The sequence below is a fragment of the Pleuronectes platessa genome, chromosome 17 (genome assembly GCF_947347685.1).
Source record: "Pleuronectes platessa chromosome 17, fPlePla1.1, whole genome shotgun sequence".
Taxonomy (NCBI): domain Eukaryota; kingdom Metazoa; phylum Chordata; class Actinopteri; order Pleuronectiformes; family Pleuronectidae; genus Pleuronectes; species Pleuronectes platessa.
In genome coordinates, this window is record NC_070642.1 from 17,245,462 (window position 1) to 17,264,219 (window position 18,758).

At 43.1% G+C, this 18,758-nt stretch overlaps 1 protein-coding gene across 1 annotated transcript; it reads left to right on the plus strand.

Moving 5' to 3' along the window:
• Positions 1-13,445: 13,445 nt before the first annotated feature.
• On the plus strand, positions 13,446-15,647 carry LOC128460174 (venom plasminogen activator LV-PA). The gene is made up of 6 exons (XM_053445241.1): positions 13,446-13,830; positions 14,028-14,217; positions 14,353-14,526; positions 14,610-14,671; positions 14,887-14,999; positions 15,126-15,647. The coding sequence occupies exons 1-6, from the start codon at positions 13,791-13,793 to the stop codon at positions 15,279-15,281; spliced, it is 735 nt and encodes a 244-aa protein (XP_053301216.1). The 5' UTR covers positions 13,446-13,790; the 3' UTR covers positions 15,282-15,647.
• Positions 15,648-18,758: the final 3,111 nt, after the last annotated feature.

Consider the following 18,758-nt stretch of genomic DNA (forward strand, 5'->3'; position numbering starts at 1 on the left):
GGAAGTCTCATCCCCTCAGCGTTTTTTCTGAGACACGACCATGAATGTGACTACTGGCTTTTTATCTGGGACTTCACAGCAAACACACATAAGTAACCAGAGTAAACCTGCAGGCTCGAACACAAGGAGAGTTACTGCTCCACTGCTACGTGAACACTCACACATGAACAGTTTAGTCCCTCGGCACACATCGGCGACATAAAAAACAAATTAGATAGCCTAATTGACAGCAAACATGCAAAAGCACACAGGAAACACACATTACTAAATATCTCTTATGATGCAAGTCCGACTGAGGCGAGGACAGCAAGACCGAAATGAACCAAGGGTTGATTCCTGAGAATAAAGTGTCCAACTCTTGCAGTCCACAGAATGAGCTTTGATGAATATTCATGAGCCGGTGCGGGGGCGGCGGCGGCGGGGGGGGGGGGGGCGGCGGCAATGTTTACCCTGGTGAGCGGCGTATCAAATGGCAGCTGGATGCGGAGGTGGTCAAATAGAAGGTTGGGCAAGTGTTTGTATTTCCTCTGGGGAGTGTATGACAGCGAGGGAGACGGAAGACAAATGAAGAGGCTGCTGCCGAAGAGACAGGTGATGTGTGTGTGTGTGTGTGTGTGTGTGTGTGTGTGTGTGAGACGGAACGCAGGGGTCAAAGGTCACGTATATCAACTGTAAACATGCGGGCTACTGAGCCTGTTTTTTTTTTCTCCTGAATCGGCCTGTGATGGATGTGACGCCCTGTGTTTTACCTCAGGCTTACATCAGGGCCTGTCCAGGGGAAAAAAAGCAATTATAGAAAGAGGTTTAATATCATGCTGGTGTGTGTGTGTGTGTGTGTGTTTGTGTGTGTGTGTGTGTGTGCAGCAGAAGGACACGTTTTCTTTTCAGCATTTTACCTTTGTTTGACATTCAGCTTTAGTGAGAAACATTCAATGTAGCGAGGGGATAAAGATGTGCAGTAAAGGCTCCTTGATGGACTCGAATAGGGGACAATTTGAGTCCATCAAGTTTAACGGTTTGTGTCTTAAAGGCAACACACAGAAAAGGTGTTGTGGTGTGTGTCACAACAAGCACACACGAAAAAAACTTTGTGCTCAAACAACCCAGTTTGTGACACAATACAGAATCAAATCTATGCTTAAATCTCCAGGTGCTGTTCTAGCACATTCTTCACGTCTAGCAATGTTCAAGGCTTTCATCGAGAAGCTTGAAGTTGATCGGACATGTTGCTGTCGAGAAGAATGAAATGCGGACAGACGGTCAGACAGGGATTCCTCTGCTCTCAGTGAGACGCGTCATTAAAACCTCTTCACATGCTCTCTGGAAAATGTCTGGAAATTTCACAACAGCAAAAGAGATGTCGCAGAAATTCAGGTGAGGGTGGTGCCTGGGTACAACACATCAAAACCATAACCTCTCCAATCTCGTGGTCTTTCCAAGGCAACATCTTCATCGGCGTCTTCTTCGACTAGACTAGCTTATGCAAGAGTTCACAGGGTCAACCGGTTATAATGTTTCAAATACGTTTAAGCTTATGAAGAGTTACTATTTGTGGCTGTATATGCAACAGTTTTGACAACATTAAAGATTTATAATTGTTTAGTTTATATTAGGTACTGAAAACAAGTCTAAGTATATTTTTCGTGGCTTCCTCCATATATTTCTTGGCAAGTTTAGTTCAGTGTTAACCCAACTTCTTATTCTTCTGCAGCTCTGAAACAAAGGGAGCACGAGGACGGAGGCAGAGAATGAATGGAGGCAGCTGGGGGGAGGCAAAGAAAGAAAGGAAGGAAGAAAGGAAGGTAGGTGGGGAAGAGAAGAAGTGGAGGCAGTCTTTGAGAGCAGACATTAAAGCTGTTAGATCAAAGAATATTGTTCTAGGCAACACAAAGACTCAGGCCAGTGGGACCGAGACAGAGACTGAGACAGTCCTCCACTCTCAACACGGGGGAAAGAAGTTTCAAGGATTTATTCAGCAGATCTATTTAAATCAGGACAGAGGGAAGGCTCTGTGAAAACTACAATTTAATGATGATGATCATATAAGAAGAAATGTGTGTGTAATGGCAGTATTGGTGGATATAGGTGGGGTGCATCTACAGAGGTTTGACAGCAAATACAAGCTGCAGCTGCAGGATAGGAGTGCTGATGTCCAGAAACTACTGGAGCTTGAATGGATAAGAGGGCAAAAAACGTAAAGGCCCCGAAACAGAGAGCGATTCACAGCCAATTTCAGTCTGTAGCTATGTTAAGGGAACAAGGAACCAAAATGGAACACCTACCTACCTACCTACCTACATATCTACCCACCTGACTACTCACCTACCCATCTACCTACCTACCTACCCACTCACCTACCCACTTACCTACCTACCTACCTACCTATCTACCTACCTACCTACCTACCCACCTACCTACCTACCTACCTACCTACCCATCTACCTACCTACCTACCTACCTACCTACCCACCTACCTACCTACCTACCTACCTACCCATCTACCTACCTACCTACCCATCTACCCACCTACCTACCTACCTACCTGCCCACCCATCTACCTACCTACCTACCCACTTACCTACCTACCTACCTTCCTACCTACCTACCTACCCATCTACCTACCTACCTAACTACCTACCTGCCCACCCATCTACCTACCTACCTACCTACCTACCCACTTACCTACCTACCTACCTACCTACCTACCTACCTACCTACCTACCTATCTACCTACCTACCTACCTACCTACCTACCCACCTACCTACCTACCTACCTACCTACCCATCTACCTACCTACCTACCCATCTACCCACCTACCTACCTACCTACCTGCCCACCCATCTACCTACCTACCTACCCACTTACCTACCTACTTACCTTCCTACCTACCTACCTACCCATCTACCTACCTACCTACCTACCTACCTGCCCACCCATCTACCTACCTACCTACCTACCCACTTACCTACCTACCTACCTACCTACCTACCTACCTACCTACCTACCTACCTACCCATCTACCTACCTACCTACCCATCTACCTACTTACCCACCCACTTACCTACCTACCTACCTACCTACCTACCCTCTAACTATTACAGATTTCATTTTTTGCTTCAGTGAAAAGTTCACTACAAGTCATATTCACCCATTTACACAGCTAATCAGTGTGCAGTGTTTTCTCTGTTACACGTCACTCACACACACCACAGCTGTCAGTGGCAATCTGGGGTAAGTGTTTTGTACAAGGGCACATTTTGACGTGCCGACTGGAGGAGCTGGGGATCAAACCACTGACCCTGAGCCACAGCCGCTCTGTTCAAACTACACATACTACAAACTAGAGAACAGCTAAATACAGATCTAGATTGATGGTCCTCTCGAAAGTCTGTTAAAACCCAAAAGAGTCGACCGCAGAGGTGACACAGCGGCTGGGTGGATGACATGATTTTTAAGGGCACCTCTCATGACACGACCTCTAAACCTGCTGCTGCGTTATCAAAAACTAAAGATAAATCCTTCAAACCTCATTTGACATTATTCAAATATACACATTCAATTAATGCAGGCACATGTGAAACATAAAATGTCTCAAAACATCACAAAGAGATTTATTGTAATTTATTATTTATAATGTTTCCCTTGAGAAAACATGATTTTTCACATGTGTATTTTCGATGAGGGGTCTACATAGTACTCAATAAATCTCAGCCTGGGAACAAATAAAATGCTTTATTAATAAATGATCTGTCTCTGATTGAACGTGCCACCGTCACACGTCAGAAATATTTTAGCTCCAGAGGATCCACACGAATAAACAAGGTTCACCAGGAGCAGAGAAAGCAGTAAACTGCAGCTGAAACAATCAATCAATTAGCAAATCAACAAAACATTCATTTGCAACCATTTTGATAAATAATGAATCATCTGAGTAAATCAAAGCATGAAGGGATCAACTTTGTTTACATAACACATTTCATGCCGTGGAAAATGTATGTGTGAGCTTTACATGTGGATGAGAAAGAAAAAGAAAACGAGGTAGAAAGAATGAAGATATGGGCCAACAACAACAACAACAACAACAACAACAACAACAACAACAACACAGGAATAACCACAAATGATTTACTACACATTATTTGAAAAGAATATGAATGAGAAATGTTTTAAAGGAAAATTGCAAAGGTTTCTAGCTTCTCAAACGTGGGGGTGTGTAAAATAAAATATATAATAAAAAACAGGAGACGAAACAATTTATCAAAAACATGAAGTAGATAAACTTACAAAGATAGAAATACTTAGTTGACGCACAATTTCTATATAAATTCAGTTTTATTACTTTTTATTTCAGTATGATGTGGAGGCTTTTTTGAATTTTCCATCTTGTGCAATGCTCCAGAAACAAATGTCCATCTCGCAAACCTCAACTGTGACGATCACGACCACACTGAGAAAAAAAATATTAAATTGATAGAAATGCTGGAGGAGGTTCGAGAGACGGAAGCAGTGAAGTGCTGGAGCTGAAGAGCAGAGGGTTGGAGAGTGAGAAGAACAAACAGGCACGTGACCAGTTTGCACAAATTCCTGTTCTATAAACCTGTCCTCTCCTTATATATATATATATATATATATATATATATATATATATATATTTATGTGTTTACACTATGCCCTCTGTGTTAGGCTGATATATAAGTGAACAGCATTTGTCCACGTCTGAGCACTGGAGCCCTGTTTGTGCTGCATTCAGCTGCCATTCGTAACTCATTGTCATGTCGCATGGCGTTGAAAATGGATTTTGAAAACAGAGAGGGGAAACGCGCAGCTCTGTAATTTTGTCAGTGTCAGTTGTTCGACGCGGTGACAGGGATAGGTTGTGGAGGAGGCGGCGGTGGCGTTGGACCTTGAATGCAAGCGAGCGGGGGGGCCGTGCCCAGCCGAGCACCGGGGCTGGCGCGGCAGGCGAAAATAAACAGCAGGCCTGAGGAATCAATCCAGCGTGCCTGTCAGAGGACTGTCAAACTCCCCTGCATGATGGACAGTCGGGATGTTCACAGTCTATTTGCCGCCAGGCTGTGCAGCGGTGAGTAAGTGAACCGTGCCGGGCCGAGCACAGACAATATGAAGAGGGAGTGTAGAGCAATATCTGCTGTTGCCATGCTGGATCAGCATAAACGTCAGGGCCACTCCGCCATGGCCTGAGGGGTCTTCTGGGAGAGCTGCATGTGTGTGTGGTGTCTCTCTCTCTCTGTGTGTGTGTGTGTGTGTGTGTGTGTGTGTGTGTGTGTGTGTGTGTTTGCAGTGTGATACACATTTGCCAGTGTGTGGTTGTTAGTGTAAACTGTGAACATGAATCAAGCTCGGAAACTTAATTAACTCAATCCATTTACCAGTTTTTTTTTTAGATTTTTCTCTGTGCATACATATATAAATGTATTTGTGTGTATGCATTTGTAAATTTATATATTTTGTACACTTTAATTAGGAGCTCAGATTAATTAACAGAATGTTTTGGGTTCTCAGAATGATGCAAAACAACCACAGACAGCCAGTATTGTCTGAAATTACTCAGAATTATCACCCATGTGTTAGCCCGGCTGTGCCGCCCATAATAACAACAACAGGTTTCCTCTTCTTCTGCAGTTTCTGTTATTTAACACAGAAGACAAAAAGGTTCAGTTAAAGTCAAACATAAAAATATTGTGAGGGGGAATATTTATTTAAATTGTTTGCACTTTGAGAATAATGAGAATAAAGTTGAAATAAATCAGAGGAAGTTTTGTGAAGTTTTGCATTCGATGAATAAAGTCAAACTGTCCAGATTCAAGTCGACTCCTCTGGTCTGTCAGATCTATGATGTGTTGGTGTGTCCCTGCATGTGTCTGTGTGTCTGTGTTTATGCACTGGAGGAGAAACAAATCCCTGTGAAAGAACAATTTCAATTATCCACACAAAAAAAAAAAAATCATATCTGAATTAGTTCAAAAAGTGCAAATTAAAAAGATATTTATCCACTGATGTTATTCTAGATATTTTGACTTTTTAAAATAATACAAAATCTTCTCTCCTTTTTTTCTTGTGTTTGACCCTAAAACTCAGAATGAAAGCTTTGCCTTCATGATGATGATGAAATCTGGAGTCACAGTTAAAAAATACTTTCTGCCCTAAAACATCACAATCCCACTTTGTGTGTTTTCTCTGTAATGACACATTCGTTTGCACAGATTTGTGTCCCCGGGGCTCTAATGGCAGTAACGAGGATCTTTTACCTTTAAAGGTCTCACACTTACATTGAATCCGTGTTGCAGGTGGATTCTGGGTAATTGGAGCTGTTCTCAGGATGGTGTTGCATGAATGGAATGTGAAGCAGAATATGTGATGGATGTAAGAGGAGGTAAAGATTCCTGTGTGTGTGACTTGTGAATGTTCACGTCTCCAGGCAACTCAGGTTTGATGAATTATGTTCCTCCAAGATCCGACTCATTAAATTTGAACAACTACACAAGACCAACGTGTGTCATCTGTTTATGTGTTGTTTCCAGACACTTCTGTTTATTCTCATACATCAAAGACTACACATAAACACAGTATGATCAGAGGTGTTATGGCAGGGGTGTCCAAACAACGGCCCGCGGGCCATCTGCAGCCCGCCATCCATTTTAAATTGGCCCGCCTCAAAAAAAATTAGGCGAGCTAAAATCATATATCAGTCAAATGTACACATTTCCTATTAATTCAGGATGTTTCCTAGCAATGGAAATGATCAGAATGATTGTTTGTAAAAAAGTGGTCTTGTGTCTCCCTTTGCCCCAGCTTAGGGGTAAAGTGAGACAGACCAGAGAAATCAAGGGGGTAAAGTGATCCACTTACCTTTTACACTTTAAAACTACCATAACAACACATGTTGTAATAGGTCAACTAAGCACATTTATTAATTATTATGATTCATGTGATCTCTTGCACACCCTAGCTTGCCTGCGCATTGTTTCTCTGTCCAATTGGCAGGGACAGGGATATTGTTTTTCTCTGCGTATTCAAATGCCAGTTCACAGCACTTAACTGGAGCAAGTCCATGGAACTGGTCAGCTAGTTGTTTCAGGTGTTTGGCTCCTCCTCCATCTCATCTGTGAATATTCTCTTTACCTCAGCTACTGCACCCCAGGCTACTGATTTTACTTTCCCTTTCTCTTTTTTCTTTATGAATCTTTTGAGGGTTGTCTTATCAATATGTCTATCCCTTCCAGCTTTTCTTAAGGACTTCTGTCCTTGCATGACCTCAGCGGCTGCACTCTCCATCTCTGCGAGGGGTGTTTGGCCCCAGGTTGTCTTCCTGGTGTAGTTTCTTTGCATGATGGCTTTTTCTACAATGTTTAAGGCATTAAAAATAAAACATATTTAATGTAATATTACACTAAAATATGGTTAAGACTAAACTTAACTTGTGCTACATCTCTCACTTTACCCCACACTGATTGCAAATTGCTTTGGATAAAAGCGTCAGCTAAATTAATTGTAATGTAATGGACTATGGCCCACTGTATTGTACTTCTCAGTTTTGCGCCACCCCCGCCCTAAGCTACGCGATTGAGGCGCACTGTCAACAGTCCTCTCCAGGGCTGGGGGGCGTGGCTGCGTGAGTGGCCCAGACCTTCAAATTTTTTTCTGTATGTGGCCCTCAGGATAAAAAGTTTGGACACCCCTGTGTTATGGTGTCCTCCATCATTATAAAATATTTTTAAAAAGTCAAAATTGTAAGTTGAAACGTTACAATGATAAAGTTTTCATGAGAAAAAACACGATACTACAAAAATAAAGATGTAAATCAATGATTTTTATTGAGAAAATCAAGGTGAGAAATAGTCCTATTACAAGAAGTAAATTGTAATTGAAAGAGAATAAAATCCTAATATTACCAGATTAAAGACAAAATATAGAATAAAGTATTTATTACAACTTTACCCTCATGAAGTTATGGGATATACAATGTTTTGCCTTTCAGTGACACTAATACTTCAATGAATGTATGGATAATTGATCATATGAGTATATGAGTTGATTTAAATTGACCTTCCCCATAACAGACATTGTGATTGGTCTCAGCCAGAATAGCACAAGTGTAACTAACATCATGATGGCGTCCTGATTACGTGCGCTCGTGCACCACATGAGTTTAGCAGCACGTTTTTATTTACACCTGGGTTTGACTCGTGTGGAGACGTTTCCATGAAGCGACTTCTGCTAATTAGATGACATATAAATATGAGCATGTGTGTGTGTGTGTGTGTGTGTGTGTGTGTATGTGTGTGGGTATGGGTATGTTAGTGTGTGTGCGTGCGTGCACCGCTTTTAACTACTTATAAGAAAATGTGTCAAACTTTTCCGTTTCATTTTTATTTAAATGCACTTTTCTCTTTCCTCCTCCTCCATACGATGGAATCATCTCATTCATTTAAATTCTGATCAACTTTTCGTTGTGGTCCATGCCTCCAGGCTGTCTGACAACCCACCCACTGATTAATCCCTGCAGTGTTTGGCTATCAGGTTAGTGATCACACCCGGTCCCGACCATGCATTATTTATACACCTTTTCTTATCTTATGCTTTGAGGCTCCCGAGGGGGGGCTGCAGCCAATCGGGTCGCCGTGCACCGCGTAGCCGGGCGGATGCATAAACACAAACAAACACACCTGACTCGAAGAACCTTTTGGATCCATCCCCCCCTCATTACTCTATTTGCTGTTGCACCAAAGATAAGTTCTTCAAGGGTCTGTTTTTGTCGCAGAATACTTGGGTGGGGGGGCTGTGTGGAACTATTTATTTAAACTACGACTAAGTCTACTTAGTAATCATTAGCTTCATCCTACAAAACTTAATTGTTATCAGTAGACATTTCTGATGATTCATTGAAGAAGACAGAAGACACGTGGCTGCAGTCCAAGCTGTTTGTGTCCTGGAACAACCCGTCTGACAGATGATGTTGATCGTCCTCTCCGTCCTCTGTGGACCCGCCTCCCTGCTTGTATCACATCCCTGCTCCATGGAGTTCGTGCTCCATTGCTCTGGTCTGAGCTCTCGACTCGCCTTGGGGTGTTTCGAGTCCTGCAGCACAAGACAGTAAATCCTCCTGAGTCCTGATGGCTATTGATTACGTATTCACATCCTGCCTCCTGCCCAGGAGAAAACAACTCTCTCTCTCTCTCTCTCCCTCTCTGTCTCTCTCACTATCATCATCCCCCCCTTCCCTATTCACAGTTGCACTTTTATCAGGGGGCCCTCACACAAACATGACAGTATACTGTATAATGTGCAGGATGCAGGCTCAGCTCCTGGCTCTCTCTCCTCAGCATCTCCTCAGCTCCACAAACACCTCGCCTCCGCATTTGTTTATTCACTTCATTGTGACTCTCCTTCCTTCCTTCTTTCTCTTTCCTTCCATCGTTATGCCTCCGCACCAGCGACAGCCGGTGGTCCCAGGTTTTATGTTTTCCAGGTTGTCCGTCCGTCCATTCGTCCGTCCCATTCTTGTGAGCATGATATCTCAAGAACACCTTTAAGGATTTGTCTTCTCATTTGGTGAGACATTCACTCGAACTCAAAGACAAAGTGAAAAGAATTCGGAGGTCAAACATTATACGTGAAGGTCACTGTTACCTCCCAAACCCGGGGTTTTTGCCTTATGAACACATTATCTCAAGAGCACCTCCAAGGGATTTCTTCAAAGTTGGTTTAAGTGTTCAATTTGACTCAAGGATGAAGTGATTAGATTTGAGTGGTCAAAGGTCAAAGGTCAAGGGAATGGGGACCTCACAAAACATATTCTTTTTCTGTTGAACATGACATCTCTAGTCTACCTCGAGGGAATCTATTCAGATTTGTATCAGCCATCACACTTACTCAATTAACTGATTAGATTTCACCGGTTAAAGGTCATGGTGACCCCTTATGAGTCTAATTTGTTTTTGTGTAGAACGACATTTCCCTGTAAAATCAAGTATTCTTTTCTTTCTTTTCTAATTCTAGTTTTCTCTTTGTCACTCCCCCTCGCTTCTTATTTTGTCCCTCTGCCTCAGTTCCTTCCTCTCTCCTTCTCTAACCAGTCGCTCTGCTGCCGTCTCTCTGGGACGTAACAAGCTCTGTGGCTGTATTCACCCCCCCGCTGAGGGAGTGTGGAAGCATGTGCTCGGTGGCGCGTCGACCCCTCATCCTGATAATCCATGCAGATGAGGCTGCGGAGAGGAATCAAGTGTTTTCCCCTCGGCGGAGGCGCTGAACTTAGCTGACCATGGCGTTCTCTTTAACCGCTCCGTGACTCTGGTCGCTGAAACGCTGAGTGAGCGGCGCCGGTGAACTCGAACGGCATAAACAAGAGGAGACCCCCCGTGGAGTCCGAGAGCAGCTTCAGTGAAACACACTTCAGACAAAGGAACAGGTTGACATGTTGGTGTATTTCTTAAACTTTGCGTTCAGTCTCCCACGAAACTCTGAAGCAGCGTCAAAGCGGGAAAAAGTTTTTTAGGGGACAAATACCGCTGAGCTATTTATAACTGGCAAACGAGTAAACAGTACACAACTTACAATCACAAGTTGAGAGCATCATTTGTATTTGCTCGGTATATCTCTGCTGCACTTTGCTGTGTGTATTTACAGCAGCTTCACCGTGTCCTATTTCCACACACGGCACCTAAAATATGAGTGTGATACACTTTCCAGGTGAAATTGGATTTTTTCCTTTTTTTGTGTTGACTGAATTGACTCAATCTCAGCAGGGTTTCGTGTTTGTGTGCGAGTTGGAGTGGTGTTTATGATGGTGTGAGTGTGAGTGTGTGAGCACTCATGTGTGCACTCATGATTTTGTGTGGGTGAGTATTTACGTTTGGGTGTGTGTGTGTGTGTGTGTGTGAAAGCGAGTGTAGCTGTGTGACTGCGGGTGTGTGACAGAGGAAATGATAGAGAGTGAGAGGTTGTTTATTCATGATCTTCTGTGGGAAAGTGGAGTTGAGCGTGTGTGTGTGTGTGAGAGAGAGAGAGAGAGAGAGAGAGAGAGAGAGAGAGAGAGAGAGAGAGAGAGAGACGTGCTTCTGGGATTCTGTTTAGGGATTGTCGCTGTGGATGTCAATGTGTGTGTGCAAATGTGACAGGAAGGGGGATTACTGCGTGTGTGTGTGTGGTGTGTGTGCGTGTATAAGTTTTTGTGCCTGTGTGTGGTTGTGAGAAAGAAAGTGTGCATCCTCGGTTTTCGTGTGGGTGTGGGTTTACTGGAGAGATACAGTGCATGAAGATATGCGTCTCTCCAGGATTTGAAGGTCGTGTGTGTGCTCATCTTTTGTCTGCATATACTGTATATTTCTGTCTGTGTGTTTGTGTGTTTGTGTGTTTGTGTGTATGTGTGTGTGTGTGTCCGTGCGTATGTGCGACGGAGGATCCATAAACCCGAGTCCCGGAGCTGGAGGGCTGCCCAGGAGCCTCTGCTCACCATCTCTTATGTGATTTAGGAAGCTATCGATTTCATAGTGCAGCTTTGTTTTTCCACTTCCTCATAAATAGCAGATCAAACTCGCTATCACCCCTGTTTGTTTTCTTCTCTTCCTCCCGCCGGCTGTTTACCTTGACATTTCCACCACTATCCTTGTTACATGGTGCAAGAAAGAAAAATCATTCCATTTTTTTTTTTTTCTTCAGCACCTTCTGTCAAAAGCAATACCGGGGTGGTTGATGATGATGACTATGGTCGAGGACAACGATAATGGTGATGATGATGATTATGAAGAGCTCGAGGACCAGGAGAATACAAAACAAATGGTTTGATGAGCACATTATGATGAACATGGTAAAGTTAATGGTTTACGGGAGTAATAACGGACCCAGTCTTGATATCTTCAGGCCAACTCGTAGTGGTTTTGATCACACTCATTATCGGAGCATTGGTATCTTTAGGCTGCAAAAGACCATGGCACGGTTGACCAATCAAAACCTGGGCGGAGGTAAATTGTAAAGACATGCACATTTTATATTTAGGGTGCATTAATGAGATAGCAAAACATGTTGGTTGTCTACCGGTTCAACCTAAGCCAGGATAAGTGGATGACAAGGGACGGACCGAAGGCTCAGCTTTAGTTTGAATCCGTTTCCCTCACAGAAAAAACTTTAGGGATTCGTAAGTAATTGAAAAGATTCATGTTAAGTCAAATAATTCTCATATTCAATTTTGTCAGTGTATAGTCATCCTTATGAACACATTAGACTGCGGACATGTGTGTAGAATTGACCTGTAAAGACACTTCTCCTTCTTACTTCTGCTATATTGGTGACTGGCTGTTTCTCTTTGGTCGTCCTTCCACTGAAATCTCTTTCTTCAATCTGCAAGTCAGAAAAATGGTCAAAACATTACAAGCTGTGTTTTTAAAGATAATCAGGAAGTACAGAATTTGTCAAGAGGCTAAATATGGATAATTGTATATAGTAAGTAAATCAATATTAGATTATATAAGAAAAAGGTAACATTCTCTAATCAACCGCTATGAGTGTGAATCTGCTAACAGCCTTCTTCCTGACGACTCCAACCCCCTTCCACCCCAGCCTGCATCCTCTTAAGTGTCCATCACACCACACCATGTTAGAAGTCAGCTTAGGAAACTCCACTCACGCAAGGCTGTGGACCCCGATGGTGTCAGCCCCAAGGTGCTCAAAGCCTGTGCCCCCCATCTCTGTGGAGTGCTTCACCGTGTCTTCAACATGAGCCTGAGTCTTCAGAGGGTCCCTGAGCTCTGGAAGACGTCCTGCCTCGTTCCTGTGCCGGAGACACCGCGTCCCTGTGGCTCCAAGGACTACAGGCCGGGGGAACTGATGTCCCACATCATGAAGACCCTGGAGAGACTTGTCCTCGAGCAAACCCAGGCCCATAGTCAGGCCACAATTGGATCCCCTCCAGTTCGCCTACCATTCCCGGCTAGGAGTTGAGGACGCCATCATCTACCTGCCCAATCTAGTCCACGATCACCTGGACAAGCCGGCTAGCACTATGGGGGTCATGTTTTTTGACTTCTCCAGTGCTTTCAACACCATCAGGCCAGCTCTACTGGGCGAGAAGTACCACAGAGCTGCAGGTGGATGCCCCCATTCTGGACAATGTCTCCCAGCCTCTCCATGACGTGCTGGTCAAACACAGGAGCACGTTTACTGCAAGACTGAGACCACCAAGATGCACCACAGAGCAGATTCATGTAAAGTCAAATAACTCTCATCTGTCATTTTGTCAGGGTCTAATCCTCCTTATGAACACATTAGACTGTGTGTAGAATTGACCGGTAAAGACACTTCTCCTTCTTACTTCTGCTGTATTGGTGACTGGCTGTTTCTCTTTTGTCGTCCTTCCACTGAAATCTCTTTCTTCAATTGACCAATATCTATCAATATGCTATCAATATTGATCATATTCTATCCTAAGACAATCCCTGTTTGAAGTCATCAGAGTAAAGCTGTAATGAGGGAGGTCATTTTTGTGTTGTCCATTGAGACACAAACCAAACTGTAAGAACTAACTGTCAACTTGTTTGAGGAACTAACATTTTTTCAACATTATTAACCACTGCTGGCGATTCATTGCAATGGGACAACAACAACTGATAAAGACAACAATTAGCATAGGTGTGCAGATTACTTTAGCCAATAGGGATGCATGAGTAAATCTTCACAATGTGATTGGTGCCTTAGAGGCCGACGGGACATCGTGGACAGATTTAAAAAGACACAACTGTTGCATCTGGAGGACAGTCACTGAGACGGTGAAGCGATGGCTCGTCTCACAACTCTTCTCTTTGCCATGTGGCTTGGTGAGTAGGCAGCAATTCTCTCTGTGTTCTAGTTTCAACCTGTTTCAGTAAAGCAATGCATCACATTTCTGTCTTTTATCAAGTTGTGAAAGTGAAGGATTTTGTGACATGACTGGGTCTGACCAAGAAATACTGCTGCTGCTTCTTTTTCTTTTTGTCAGATACTTTGATACTGTGTTGTTCTCTGTCTCATTCAGGTGTGACAGTGAGCACAGTGGTTGATCTGGAGAAGAGAATCTTCGGAGGTAAAGAGTGTGGACCAAAGGAGCGTCTGTACCATGTCAAGGTGTCAATCACTGGCACCGACCAAAAACGGTACCTTTGTGGCGGCACTCTGATCAGTGACCAGTGGATTCTGACTGCAGCTCACTGCTTTAAGCCAGGAGGGTGAGAAAGTGATTCAACTTTTACTTTAATGCTCTGATGCACTGGTCATTAATGGTTTGATGTGAAACTATGATTAATAACCAACAGTATTAAAATATGATATGTTGACTGTGATGTTTAAACTTTTACCTGTAGGAGGTTCACTGCATATATAGGCGTGCATCCTGCTTTTCCTAATAAAGTGGCGATCAAAGACCCAGCTGAGATCTTCAACGACGGCAAGCAACACGACCTCATGTTGCTGAAGCTGCCTAAAGCAGTAGGTAACAAACCTGTACAACTTCCCGACTGTCAACATCCTCCTAAGATGTGAGTTCTCATCCTTCCAGTAAACATTTGAAAATAAAAAAAGTTTCAAACTATATGTTAATTAAAATGTTTGTTTCTAACAGAGGTGCCGTGGTTCAGGTGGCAGGTCATGGTCGCACAAAGCTTGGCCCAAATAATGAAAAACGTGAGTTTCATGTTATTGGATTATTTTAATATTATTTGTTCTTGTTTTTTTAAGAGACAAATATTTAAATCAGTCAGGTTTTTTCTCTGTCATCATATAGTGTTGCTTATTTATACAAAAAAAACTCTCTTAGGTTCAAATGTAGTTTATTAAAGTATCAAAAAATATAATAATCTTCCAGTGGTGAGTTCACTGAAAAAATGTCTTCTCCTCAGTGCGTAGTTCTTCAGACACTCTGCAATGTGCTGATATGAACATCGTCGACTGTCAAGTTCAAAGACATGAGCACTGGATCTGTTACAGAGCACCTTCGATGGATACAGGTCGCGTGAGTACATGGCTTCTGACTTTGTTTAATTTCTTCAGCTATAGCAAGTTTCAATTGTCTGTTAAAAATAGAAATGTTAATGATTACAGCAAAAAACTGCAAAAAACACACGTATGTCTCTCACAGGGTGACTCTGGTGGAGGAGTGGTGTACAAGGACAGGATTTACGGTGTACATGTAAAGGGTCATAGTGAATATGCCTTTTATTCATCAGCTAAAGCAATGGACCTCTGTTATAAGCCATACTTTGACTGGATCAAGAATACTATCAAGCAACCATGAGCAAAGGCAGCTTCTGGTTAATGGTGAAATTCATATTCAAAAGAAATTTCACATCTTAATTCACAGTTGATGACATTGTTTATTAAATCTTTAATTATCATTTGTTAATTTGTGAAATATTTGTTATGCAATTGTATAGGAAATAAAATTTGTAAAAAATTTGTAAAAATAAACAATTGTGCATTTTCCCAAATGTAAATTCTAAAGATGGCTTCTGTTATCATACAGTCATTGTATCGGAAACAAAACTATAACGGTAGACATAATAATAGCCTGTTCTTCTTTTACCAATATTAAAAAGAAAATTATAAATTGTACTTTCTTTTCCAAATGTTCGTCAACTGAAATAAAATGAGTATCAATGCATTTGTGGCTTGTTGTTTTGAAAGGTTTTAGTGTCAAAGTCAAACTACACACATGAACACATTCCTGAACAGTGTAAAACTTCTTGTTGAAAATGAATGAAAGTTTTGGTTTTGTGTCTCGAGGGACACGTCCTTCTCTGAGATGTCGGCCTCCAACTCAATACACGTCTTTGTGTTGTGAAGCTCACAGCTCTGAAGAACGACTTTCAAAAGCAGCCGTCTCGTGTCCTTGCGTCACTCAACAGATATCAGAGGCAGAAAATGGCCAAACTTTCTCCTGGGTTACATGACTGGTTGTTGTTTTGTTGTTGTTTGTGTGAACTGAACCTGAAAGTTCGTTTTTTTAAAGGTTAATTCTGCTCTCTTGTCCTAATAATGTGGACGTTTTCATCAGATTAGCTCTGCGACTATTACTTTTATGATTATTAATCTATCAAAAAACACCTAAAGATAGATGGATTGTCAGAATAGTTGCAGATTCATTTTCCACTTTATTATTTATGTGTATTCGTCACAGTCCCTTTTGGGAAACTCCTGCACTCCTGAGCTTATTTACTGCTGGTGTGCAGCTCGGCCATTATACCAAGCTGGGGGAAAGGCTGGTTGCTGCTGCCGGTCCACGGTTCGATGCTCACACATGTTTTTATTGGGGGACTTTCTCCAAACCGAGTCCTTGTTGCTGCTCCCTTAAAGAGCAGAGCCCTGTTCCTCCACTCTAAATGTAAATGGTAAACGGTCTGCATTTATACAGCACTTTTAACGGCCACTCAAAGAGCTTTCAAACCACATGACATCTGGGACACACATGGCCTGGAGGGGCCTGCGATCAAACCACCAACCTTTCAACCGGTGTTCGGCCCGCTCCACCTCCTGTGCCGCCGCTGCCGCTCCGTGTAGTGCACAGTCATTTCCTAAAATTGGTCAGTTCCTTGGTCGCCAAGCGACGGTGGCGATGAAGGCAGTGAGGATATTAATATTTTGATGATGATGACAAGGTAATAATACTGAAGCTACAGCGGGAGTAACGACACTTATAATGATGATGATAATGATGATGGCGGCTGCCGCGATGAGGCTGATGCAGATGATGATGATGAGCCGTCGGGTGATAATGGCGACGGATCGGCTTCAGATGAACAAGGTGATGACATCATCGGTGGTAACAAGGTTTTGATAATAACAAGCTCGGGAGGAGAGTTATTCCGAGGAGTCAAATGTTTGTGCAGCACAAGCAGATTTCTGTTTCTCGTGTGTCACCGCTTTGGTATTTTGGGAACTGGAAATGAGCTGCAGCCAAGTGAGGAGAGGCACAGCGTTTTCTCCTGGGCTATTTCTGAGGCTTTGATTGATCATGGTTGACAAGATGAAGGGAATCATTGTCATTTTCACACATTGGCCGATTCAGGGGTTTTTAGGATTCTTTACTCCCTAACATCGGCATCGGCCCCCCCCAAAACAAATCCCCCTCGGTCGGGTTTTCATATAGACTTTGCCTCAATGACATTTTGACGACTATATTCCAACAAATCCACGATCTCAGGCTGAAGCACTCGCACTCAGCAGAGTTATTGTGCAGGTTTATAAGTGACACGTCTCTGCAGTAACAGTGGCTGGTTTTTCCCACGCCATTAATCTGAATTTGTCTATAAAACAATGCATTACTTGTGATTGTGTGTCAGTATTTACTTTTGTAAATATCCCCTGAAAGCTCCACTACACTATGTTAGATTATTAACTGGGTCATTTGGCCCCAGATCTTGTATAAACTGTCGTTATTGCCCATCCATACTTTTACCACATGATAAAGAGATAAATTGAGGGTGTGTAAATAATGTAATGCAGGAATGATTATCACTAATGGTGAAAATGAAGAGCAAAAATACAAGCGCTAATGAAAGAATACTAACGATTGGCAGGATAGAAACCAATGGAGGCCATTCGGGGTCTGAATCTCTTCTGTCCAATAAGCGCTGGCTCGTCTCAGCGACCGGGCGACGGCAGCAAAAGACTGTTCCCCCCCGAGGAGACAGTAATACACCAGGCTGAAAAGCAACCATGGCAACCACTCCTCTCAGTGTAATACCACTGATAGAGAAAAAAGGATCCAAATCAGCCACAAAGCTTTGAATCACACTTGCATTAAGCTAATTTGCCACTGAATTATCGTCCCAATTTATCTTACAACACGCCGTCCCCGATTCCTCTCCCTCTCGTGCGGGGGATTCATTTGGGTTTTTTGAAGTGGGGCTGTATTTGTTTTTTTGCGGACATGCATCCACGAGAACACAGATGCTGTGGCGTTCCCCTCGCCCCCCCCCCTCCCCACAGATGTGCTCATCTCCCCAGGCAAAAGGGAAATGACATGCCTCTGCACGGAATTTGGACACATTCCCCACTAATGATATAGAAATGCACGCCTAAGCAGTTCTTCTGGGACAGAGCCTGTCTCATTTGGCGAGACTTTTTTTGTTTGTATGTTCCACGGCTCCGTGACTCACTTCTACCTCTCGTCACTTTCAAAGTTTTGTGGTAATTACGCTGCGATCGGAGGAGAGACGCCCCGTGTGATCGATACCGGATTGGATTGGAGTGATGCGGAGTGATGGATACAGTGGGACTGAATGTGAATTGAAACATCATCTGTCTAACGCACCTCATCTGCCGTCGATTGAGGTTTGTAATTATGTTTTGGGGGGGGGGGCACTGCAGAGAGCCTCTGACCACAACCTCAATGTGGGACAAACTGCCGGCAGAATAAAAAATGATAAAGAAAAAAGGGAATTGAGGTCACCCTGAGTCTCGGCTCTTTTATTCAACAAGAGTCAGAAAGCAGAGTTTGTATCGTATCGTTTTTGTGAACAGCTAAATTAAATCTAAGTAGATGAGCCGGACACTCAAGGGACTTTGTTCCAACGTGAAAGAAGGAAGGAGGAGAATTTAATACGGCTGAAACCGGCATTGTTGATTGAATGAGAGGGCGGTTTGAAAGGAGCTGGGCCAGACCGAACCACTGGAGTGAGCTCTGGGGATGAGTTGAAGGATTAAGGGAAAGAGTGAGAACAGGGGGCAGGGAGGGGGGGAGCAGGGGACCGGAAAGAAGTTTTTGCGAAAA

Excerpts from the sequence above, each read along its gene's own strand:
- LOC128460174 (XM_053445241.1), top strand. The coding sequence starts at position 13,791 with ATGGCTCGTCTCACAACTCTTCTCTTTGCCATGTGGCTTG. Across the intron at positions 14,218-14,352 it reads CACTGCTTTAAGCCAGGAGG|GAGGTTCACTGCATATATAG; the intron begins GTGAGAAAGTGA and ends TTTTACCTGTAG. Across the intron at positions 14,527-14,609 it reads TGTCAACATCCTCCTAAGAT|AGGTGCCGTGGTTCAGGTGG; the intron begins GTGAGTTCTCAT and ends TGTTTCTAACAG.